The 10,692-nt window shown below is 47.8% G+C and overlaps 1 protein-coding gene across 2 annotated transcripts in view; it reads right to left on the reverse strand.

The window, feature by feature from the left end:
• Positions 1-5,675, reverse strand: part of PRDM5 (PR/SET domain 5) — a 98,218-nt gene extending 92,543 nt beyond the window's left edge. The window contains exon 1 of one of the 2 annotated variants that reach the window (XM_066384498.1): positions 5,543-5,675. In XM_066384498.1, the coding sequence (XP_066240595.1) occupies positions 5,543-5,635 (93 nt within the window). In that variant the 5' untranslated portion in view covers positions 5,636-5,675. The remainder of the gene's footprint in view (positions 1-5,542) is intronic. The other variant, XM_066384510.1, reaches the window with a different exon arrangement.
• Positions 5,676-10,692: the final 5,017 nt, after the last annotated feature.

Below are 10,692 nucleotides of genomic sequence, written 5' to 3' on the forward strand. Positions count from 1 at the left end.
CAGAGCATCGCCCCCTGGTGGCATGTCAGGTGGATCCCGGTCGGGTGCATGCAGGAGTCTCTCTGCCTCCCTGTTTCTGACTTCAGAAAATAGAAAAAAAAGGAAAAAAAAAGGAAGCAATCAGCACAGAGGAAATAAGTATGGAATGGGAAGTACTGTATGGGAGAGTTGTAAGGAAGGAGAGAGTCTAGGTATACGGTGACCTTCTGCACCACTGTTTCCCTTAACCCCAACCCTAAACTCATTGCTTCTCGTGAGCAGAACAACTGCTATTATCACGTAGAGGCCTCTGGGTGTGGGGGAGCCTCGGGCCTGGCCCAGAACTGGTGCGAGGCTTTCTCTACCAGGAGGGGGGCTGAGTAACAAACTGGAAAATCCAACCCTGCCCATTTCTCGAGCAAAAATGCTTGCAATGTCCTTGGTCCTTTCCTTTCCTTCACCCGTAACCCAGCAGCATAGTCTGTCACCAGCATAGCCACCATCCTGGTCTAAGAGCCACCATCACCTCTCCCGTGGATTACTGCTGTAGAACCCGGACGGTCTCCAGTTGACACACCTGCCCTGGGCCCACCTCTTCTCACCAGCAGATGGGTGACCCTTGATCAACTCAAGTCAGAACACGTCCCTCCACTGCTCCAAGCCCTCCTGTTTCACTCCAAGCACTGTCATCACAGGGGCCTGAAAGGTCGAAGGCAAGTGGCTCTTTGGCTTGTGCCTCTCCCCTTCAGTGACTCTCTGGCCTCCTCCCTTACACCCAGCCCCCTGGTTCATCCATTCTGGCCTCGCTGGCCTCCTCATCTGGACGCAACAGGTAAACTCCCATCACAGGGCCCAGGCCCTACTGCTGCCGCCTAGAATGCTCTGCCCTAGAAACACGTTTGGCTGCGATCCCTGCCCGGATCTCTCTGTGTGGTGGGCACTGGCTCACCTGGTATGAGAGCATCCTGAATGTACACACCCACACATCCTGCCAGGTCCAGTCAACCTCACCCAGCTCCCCGTTTTCCTTTCTCCATAGCTCTGATCACGACCTACCACAGTACAAAACTGATCTTCTATGCTCCTTGTTTATTTTCCCTCTGCCCTCCCTACAATGCAAGCTGCACAAGCACCAGCATTTCTGTCTGGTTCGCCAGCATGCTCCAAACGGCCAGCACAGAGCTGCCAACGCAGCAGTATGGAACAACGGCGTGAGGCAAGGCCCGCGTGAGTGAAAATCATGGCACATCCACGGCACAGAAATACAGTCAGTCATCAAAAACCACACACGGGAGCCAAAGAAGATTACTAAGAGGGATTTCCTCAAGAAAACTGAGACACACCAGGTGATGAAGTGAGTGTAATGCTGGTCTCATTTTTGCAAAATAATGTTTTAAAAGCATTCACCTGGGTGTCTGTGTTCGCCCTATGAGCACAGACACAGCATTTTATCAAAATAGAGAAAGTTTTCAGTGTTTTCTTTTTTCAGTGAAAAGGATATAGGCAACGATCCTTGACACGTGTGGGCAGTGTTGGGAGTCAGCTGGTTTACACGGGTTCAGCAGAACCGATACCTAATTTTTTGTTGAGTTTGGCGAACCGGTTGTTAAAATGGCACTTGTCATCAGGGTTCTCTCTAAGGTGGGGGCCTGGGCAGCCACCCAGTGTGGAAATCACAAATTAACATTCCTTACTCTTTGTTAACCTTCATCTGCGCAACAGCGTATCCTAAGCGCCTGTGGACATGTTCATTCCGTCCACAGGTGAAAAAAATTGCAAGTGAGGACGCCCATCAAGAAGCAATATGGAAATATCTTCAAATAACAATTTTATTGTTTTTTTGTCAGGTATTATTTAATATTTTCTCATTAATATTTTAAAACTCTTATAACATCATCTAGTTTTGTGTACCTCTTCTATTGTTCTTATTTAAGTATTAAATGCATGAAATAATAAACTACGTTTCGGTATATCTTTTTTTATACTTGAAAAGGTCATTAGGGCAGAGAACCAGTCGTTAAATTATGTGAAGCCCTCCACTGGGTGCGGGCCTTGATTGGAAAGACAGGGCGCAGGTAACCTGGAGACGGGCTCTCATCCGTTGTCTCCCCAACCACAATGCAGGGCTTACAGGAGAAAATAGCTACCAGGTGGCCCTCCTCATCCAGTTCCCATAATGGCAAGTAAAGACAAGGACAGGAAGTCCTCGTTGTCACTCCTTAGATTTTACCCCTCCCCTCCCCTATACAAGAGCCAACAGGCCTGCAAAGAGCAATAATCACCAACTAGAAAAAACCTGGTAGGACCAAGGTAGAGACCCGAAATGTCACGATTCTGCAGCCGGGGACCTCACTCTAGGCACACTGAGCAGCAAGTGGTAGGTGTAGAGCGGCAGGGGTGAAGGAAGCGGGGGGGGGGGGGGGAGTCTCCAGCCAGCTCCCTGACCCCAGGACCCATCTGGATTCAATTCTCCGAATCTGAACTCAACAGAGGCTCGGTAGCAATCTTTTTCTCAAACAAGCGGTCTACGCGCCACTCTGTGTTCTTACAAGGGCGACTGAATGTCTGTGAAACAAACGTATGTGTCTAAAGTTGATCTATTCCATAACCCGGTTAGAGAATACGAAAACTTTAAATTAAGGTCCTTAATGAACTGCTGAAATACTCTCTTCTCAGACCCCTCGACTTAGGCCCAGAGTGAGGTCTGGTACAGGTAACCTGGGAGACATGTAGGAATCAAGAAACTATACGCCAGGGGTCAGGAACCTATGGCTCGCGAGCCAGGTGTGGCTCTTTTGATGGCTGCATCTGGCTCGCAGAAAAATCTTTAATAAAAAAAATAATGTTAAAAATATAAAACAATCCATTCATTTCCTACTGCTCTTGTTCATGGCTGCAGGTGGCTGGCGCCAATCACAGCTGTCCTCTGGGACAACACCAAATTTTTATTGGATAATGTGTAATGTACACGGGTCGTGGTATGGCTCTCACGGAATTACATTTTAAAATATGTGGCGTTCATGGCTCTCTCACCCAAAAAGTTTCCCGACCCCTGCTATACGCACTTAGGTTAAAGGCATTTGGATCCTCAGTGTCAGCCTAACCATTCATTTAAAATCTGAATCCAGCCCTGGCCGGTTGGCTCAGCGGTAGAGCGTCGGCCTAGCGTGCGGAGGACCCGGGTTTGATTCCCGGCCAGGGCACACAGGAGAAGCGCCCATTTGCTTCTCCACCCCTCCGCCGCGCCTTCCTCTCTGTCTCTCTCTTCCCCTCCGGCAGCCAAGGCTCCATTGGAGCAAAGATGGCCCGGGCGCTGGGGATGGCTCTGTGGCCTCTGCCTCAGGCGCTAGAGTGGCTCTGGTCGCAACATGGCGACGCCCAGGATGGTCAGAGCATCGCCCCCTGGTGGGCAGAGCATCGCCCCATGGTGGGCGTGCCGGGTGGATCCCGGTCGGGCGCATGCGGGAGTCTGTCTGACTGTCTCTCCCTGTTTCCAGCTTTAGAAAAGTGCAAAAAAAAAAAAAAAAAAAAAAAAGAATTAAAAAAAAATCTGAATCCAGCTTCTGTTCCCCCCTCAGGCTGGGAAGGTAAGGGCGCTGAAACCTGCTTCCAGATCCCTTCTGGCATCGACAAACCTGTCTGAGATCACTGGCCTGTATGATTCTGTATCTTATAATCATAACAAATCTATGTCACCCACAGAGACTGTCACTTGGATTTATCGCAAACATCTGCATATTCACCTAAAATATAGGTATGCATTCTAGATGTGACTGTTCTGTTTATAGAAGTTACACATGGGGGGGGGGCATTTAGTACTGCAAATAGCAAAATGCGGTGGCTGATGATTTTAGAAGCTGTTCATGCTATGCCCCCCAAATACTAAATACTTCCAGGTAATCAACTACATGGAAAAATAAGTCAGAGTTAATAAATACATCAAAAGAAAGTACACTGGCCAGCTATCCCTAAAAACCTACCCATATAAGGCAATAAATAGGAATTACTGTCGTTCTAATATTTGTCCAACTTTTTTAGTACATTACTATTAATAACATTAAGTAGAGTTAAAGAACAGTTTTATTTTTACGTATTTACATTGAAGCCTGAGAGCTTCAAGAAAAAAAATCCATTTGGAACTTTTTTATATCCTAGGAGAAAGGAAAGTAAAATTTCAGCTTCTGGTTTGAAAGCTTGTTGACTTGAACATTCCTCCATCTGGCAGAAGCATCTACTGAGTCCACCTCTCACTCAGATACCTGCCTTCTCTGAGCTGTCCTTTCAAACTCCCACCGAGAAAGGGATCACCTGGCCTCTCTGTTCCAGACTGGCCCTGGCAGCTTGCTTACAGGTCATGTCAGGGAAGCCCTCTGAGGACTGGTCCGCCCTGGTCCACCTGCTCTTAGGTGAGGGGTGGGAGGTCTGTACTCAGAGAATGCAGCCTGGTGTCCCTGGTGCATCCCAGTGACCCTCTGGGCTGGACAGCATGCCTTGCCTGCACAGGCCTGCCCTTGCCCAAACCTCCCTTTCTAAAAATATCTGTTAAGGAGGTGAGGATGGGATGGGGGAGGGGGCGGTGCGGGGAAGATGGTAAGGGACCTTCATTTAAAGAACATGAGCTCTGCGTCCTGAAGCTGTGGGTGCCAAGACTAACTCACTAGCTTGGCAGGAAAGGAGAGCCTGCAGGACTTCTGTTTCTGCATCTCTTACTGAATGGTCAGCACTGTTCTGGAGGAGTGGTTGCTGGTGAGGGTTCTCTCGCAGGTGGAGTACTAGGTACCGCCATGGAGCAAAGCATCCGCTCAGTAAACGGAGGCTCTCATTACCCTGGGCACCTCGCCCCTGCCTTTGTGGCTCCAGATTTTACATACTCGGAGAAAGGGCTATAAACGCACGTCTATCAAATGCAAAAGTTTGGAATTTTCCAGTTACCGCTCCGCCTAAGGCTTTTGCTCTCAGCGTCCGTCCTGCGTTCCCAGGCAGTCCTGTGAGTGCAATGCTATGGGCTCGCCCTGCTCACTTGCCTCTCAATTTCTAAATAGAAGGAAAGACCAAGTCAGAGGAAAAAGCCAGAGGCAGAGGAAAAACATCCTGTGGATGGCACCTCCCAGAAGCCAGAGAAGGGATGCCCTCCTGGGCTCCGAACGAGACTAAGGCCCGGCTCGGGGGGGGGGGGGGGGGGGGGGGGGGGGGGGGGGGGGGGGGCTCTGGTCGCGTGGGTTCTTCAGGAAGGACGGCCCAAGGGGCCGCGTGCAAGCCCGGGGACCCCGCCCCGCGGGCGAAACCATCACGGAGGCGCGGGTGCGCGGGTCCCGGGCCAGAGGAGGCTGCACAAGGACACTTCCTGTAGCGGGAGGACAGACATCCTGCCGCAGGGCCGCGGGCAGTGCCGCCCCCCGCCTGGGCAGCGGGCCGCGGCCGACACTGACGTGGCGCTGCCGCCGGGAGGCCGGCGAGCCAGGCCGCCCCGCAGGACCCCGGCCGCCCGGCGGCACCCCGGGCGAGAAGCCCGCGCCCGGGGCGCATGGGGTGGGCAGGGCGCGCGGGCCGTCGGGTCACCCACCTTTGCGACTCTGCGGGCTGTGTAGAGCCCCATCCCGTCCTGCACGCGGGACGACTTCAGGGAGAACCTGTCTGGCACGTACATGCCCAGCATTCTCACTCCGCGGGAGGCGACACATCGAAATTTGGGGTGCTGGTGCAGGGGCCAGGCGGCGGGAAGGAGGAAATGGAGCTTTCCTCCCAGAATCCCCACCTCCCTGCCGATTCCAGGATCCCCCGCGGCTCGGCCCCTCCTCGCCCCGGCCTTGGCTCGCCCCGATCCGCCGCTGCCTGAGCTGCCCCGGCGGGGGCGCGGGCCAGCCGGCCAGGGGCGCCGGACGCCGCGCCCTGATTGGCCCGGGGTGGCGGCTCGGACCCGCGCCCGGGCGCGCTGCCCGCAGCGGGGCTGACCCGGGCCTCCGCCTGCCGCTGGCCGCTCAGCGCCCCCGCCCTGTCCGGCTCTGGGTCTGCCCCTCCGAAAACACTGGGAGTGCCAGGCGGGGATTTGACTCCTGGGATGCAAAACGGAGTTGGGCCTGACACAGCCACAGCCCGGGCATCCTCCCAAAGGGTTCTACCCACTTCCAGACTCCAGAGCACAGCCCCCGGGGGCCGGGAAATAGGGATCCTTTTCACATAGGAGTGATGCAACTTGGTTTTTTCATGCTTGTTGGAGAACTTTGAAGTTAAAGGGGACCTATAAGTATGTTGTTTAATGTACAGGAGAAGGGGGTGGACACCCCCTGCAAACAATCCATTTAAAGTTAATTCAGAATTTGTCTTGAACTGTTTAATATTTAAATGGAGTAGAAACCAGTGTTTTTGTTTTGGGGTTTTTTTGTTTGTTTGTTTGTTTGTTTAGTTCTTACATTTCCCAAGGCACAGGATTCCTGAATCCTCTCTTGCTTAAAAAACCACCTAATAAATGTTCAAACCTACCTCCGTGGAGGTAGGGGACCTGGGAGGGAACGGTAGAATCCACGGTCAGAGCAATCAAATAAAGCCACGGGTCTTTTTTCAGTGTTTTTGATAAAGTTAGTAGGTGTTCCAATGGACCCAGAAGAAACTTAAAAGGCTGTTGAATCCTTCAAGACAAACCAAGAGCTTTCTACTTTTTTTCTCTTGATATTCTTGATAATTTTCTATGCAGGGTCTTTTCTTGGAAACCATGGATGTCCCCATAAACATTAAATGTCCCTTATAAACCAGTAAAATAATAAATTTGGCAAAATTAAAGACCGCACTCTTAATAAAAACAACAACAAAGTACAACTAAATAAATTTTAAAGACCTTACTGGGTTTACCTAACAATCCATGAATCAGGCAGCATCCAATATAGCAGATAGGACCTCGGAGGAACTTTATGAAATGAAAGACTTTTATAGGCAGGAGGGAAGGGGAGGGGACCAAGGAAGTTTGGGCAACAACGTAGGTTGGTTATTGCAAGATCACTTTCTTTTAGAAGGCAGCAGGTCTCAGACAGGTGACTTCACTAGTGCTGATCAGACAACTCATGATAGACTGGTGTTAAGAGTCAATTTCTAGAGAAGCCCAAGCTATATGTTTAGTCTCAGTTTGGTTGCAGTACTTAGCATAAGTGACTCCATTTTGGGCCTGTCCTCATGTTTCTCATAGCACCTCCATGGAAATGACTCCTGCTTCTTTAGAACTAAGGAAGGCCTTGGGATGCAGACAGTTCCTAATTTCCTAAGAAGAAGAATTTTATTAAAGTTTAGAAAAAGGTGTTATTTTAAGCATTATGAAAAAAAATCAATAATAGCAATATTTGGAGATTACAAAGAATAAAGCAAATGACCCTTTAAAAAAATTTTTTTTCAGGGAGGCTATGCCAGGGGTAAGAGAAACGATACCTGAATCATTCTCTGAATTTTGGCCTTTCTGATACACCATTGAAGATCCTTCCTAACTTTTGTCGGAGGAAATTAATCAATACACAAACACAGACTTTGTTTGGGGGAAATCTGAAATCAGATGGTCTTGAAACATATAATAGGTGTTCAATAAATATTTGTTCGTTGAACGTGAGTTTCGAGGCTAAGCTGAGATTTTCAAACTAGCCGATGACGACCCTAGAATTCAGCATTGTGCTTCAGAGAACCTGAACTAGAGTATCTTTTCCCTGGGTGCCCTTTAACCTGTGCTAAAACCAGCCCAGACCTGGGACACTGGGCCCTCCTAGAATCAGACCAGAGGGTGGCCCATGGCCTCTTCACAGAAAAGTGTCCTTTGTCAGAAGACTATCCTTCAGTCTGGCTGCGTCTCTTTGGGCACTGACGCTTCCACAGCTCTTGATCATGAGAGAGAGAAAGGTCTCAGCCTGACACAGTCCTCGCTCACCAGTGACCCTGGCCTGGGCCCATGTCCCTGTGGGTTGCGTACTGCATTTCTGGGGAACACAGTGGGCCAGCTCCAGGTACTCATCTTTCTGAATGCAGTCCTTTTTCCTAATAAGGACACAGTAAAAATTAAATAACTACATTTGTAGAGATTAATCTGAAAGTAATAAGCCTAGAAGCTTTCCAGATCTTTTATAAATCTCCATCAGGGATTTTGTTACGGAGCAAATCATGTATTTCATTAAAGCATACAATGTTCTTTTTTATCTGTTTGATGGAGAGTTCCGATGAGCTACTACCTAAAACATGGGAATCGGCAATAAAAATCATCTCTATTACAACACAGAAAAAAAAAAGAGAGAAACCGTTGGACACATGTGTGCCAGGTTACAACACACAACGGCAGCTGGAAATTAGATGTTGAAGCCTATAAGACAGCGGTGGTTCGATGAGTCATCTCCTAAAACTTGCAGAGCTAGAAAGTGACCTTTCCATATTATCTTTGAAAAATGGGAAATTAAAATTCTGCTCTACAGCAAAAGTCTAAATCCAACCTTTAAAAGAAAATCAAAATATTGACATTAAAATACTGCCCTGCTCCTGCCTTATTGATTCCAGAAACAATTGCACGACCTTGACACACGAGAAAGGACTCCAAACATGTTTCTCTTTACTTCTAAATTTGCTTTAGCAAAAAAAAAAAAAAAAAAAAAAAAAAAAAAAAAATATATATATATATATATATATATATATATATATATAGTTATTGAATTCAAACTCATGTCCTGGCGTGGGCCTTGTTTTTTTTCATTCGAGGGAAGACGTGAATTATAACTATGTATCGGTTAATTATTTTACCATACTTGCTGTTGATCCCTTTTGATCGTGTCTCGGTTGTGAATGACTCTTTCCCACTATCACAGTAGAATAAAAGCCAGATAGGAACACTGATGTTGATTTGTCTTTAGTTTCCTGAGAGTCGCAAGGATTTTATAGTGGATGAATATAAAACCAACTTTGCTGAGCAGAAAAGAATAAAGATTTATTTGGTGTGACTCACGAAAAGAAAAAAAATCCTTGAAAATAAAATTGAGTGTTGGATGTTAGATTCAGGGAGTACTGATATTCTGGGGCTGCCAAGAGTGTAACTATTGAAGGAACAGGGAGTGCTGATATGGCCTCTGTGAGGCTGAGAACAAAGAAGGTCAGAGACCCTTATCAGAAGTTTATGTTTGAAATTCTCCACTAAGCTAAAACTGGCCCCTGTTGCTATGCCGGCCCCTGTTGCTATGCTGCGTGCGACCTCCCTAGCCAATAGCTAAACTGCCACATCTGCTTCTGTATATGCTTGCTCACTTAGGATATATAAGGACCTGGCTGTAAGCGCCAGGCGCAGCTTCCGTTTGCAGCTCCTCGTGAGCACAGTGTCTCCAGACATCTTGGGAGTTCGCCCCTGCGCAGGTTAAACTGGCCAATAAAGTAACATCTAAACTCCTGAAAGTCTCCGACGTTTGTTCTTATACCCGGTGGATGCAACATTGGACGCGGGCTCTGAAACCATCTCTTCTTCACGTGGATTGCACAAGAGCCAGTGAGCCCCAAAAATAGGGCCCCCCAGCCCCTGAAAATCCATACATTCAAATTTTCATCATCTCTTGGTTTTGTGCAGTGACACCAATGACTCGGATACAGAACCAGAGAAGAATGCAGGCATCCTTTAATTAGAAAAAACCTAGAAGTTTCTGGGACTAAGTGAGGAATGCTATAAAAAGAAAAGCCAATGCTTAAGTCAGAGCTCATCTCACCCCAAAAGTCAGCGCTGTTCATGGAGCAGAGTATAGAGGGGTAACCAGAAGCTGGTGGACCGTGAGGGGAGGAATCCAAGGAGGCTAATAGTTTCCATGTATTGAGCCCCATCTATTCCAGAAACTGGACAGGGTTCTTTGGACCCATGATCTTAAAGCCCGAATGGCTCTTCCATCACAGCCCCACAAGGTAAATTTTCACAGCCCCATTTTGAAGAAACAATCTCAGAGAGGTGGTTGATCTCAGGCAATTTCATACATCCATGAAGTGGTGGCGGTAATTCAAAGTAAGGACTGGCTGATTGCAATGTCCTGGAGTGTAGCTCCAGTGACTTAGACGGGCACCCTTTGTTACACTTCCCTCCAGGGTTAGCAGAGACCCCAGGACAGATGGAACTCTCCAGTTCATGTTCTATCTCTCTCTCTCTCTCTCTTCCTCTCCATTTCTTTCCTCTTCCCTCCCAACTCCCCTCCAACTCCTCCTTTAAAACTGAAAGACAATATGATTGGCCGAGGTCAGGGTCACCTGTGTCCAAGAGAAGACAGAGTCATGTGGTTCCAGGAATAGCTCCTCAGCAGAGAGAGGCTGTAAGATAAGATCCTATCTTTGCAGAAAGTTTCCCTGAATCTGGCAGATATTTTGTGGCCTGGCCTATTTATGACACGGCCTAGCTTATCCACAAATTTTTAATCTACAGAAACAATAATATTTTAAAAGAATCAATAATCAATCAATAAAGCAATACTAATATTCCTATCTTTGTCAAAAACTCACAATTTATTTCACTAGTTTTCTTTTTCCCTTATAAAAATAAAATGGTAACAGCCCTGGGCAGGTAGTTCAGGCCTCAATACACCAAAGTTGTAGGTTTGATCCAGCCAGAGTACATATAAGAATTAACCAATGAAATTCATAAATGAGTGGAACAACAAATCAGTGTTTCTCTCTCTCTTTCTTTCTCTCCCTCCCTTCCCCTCTCTCTATAATCAATACATAAATTTTTTAAAA

Source organism: Saccopteryx leptura, chromosome 1 (genome assembly GCF_036850995.1).
Source record: "Saccopteryx leptura isolate mSacLep1 chromosome 1, mSacLep1_pri_phased_curated, whole genome shotgun sequence".
Classification (NCBI taxonomy): Eukaryota; Metazoa; Chordata; class Mammalia; order Chiroptera; family Emballonuridae; genus Saccopteryx; species Saccopteryx leptura.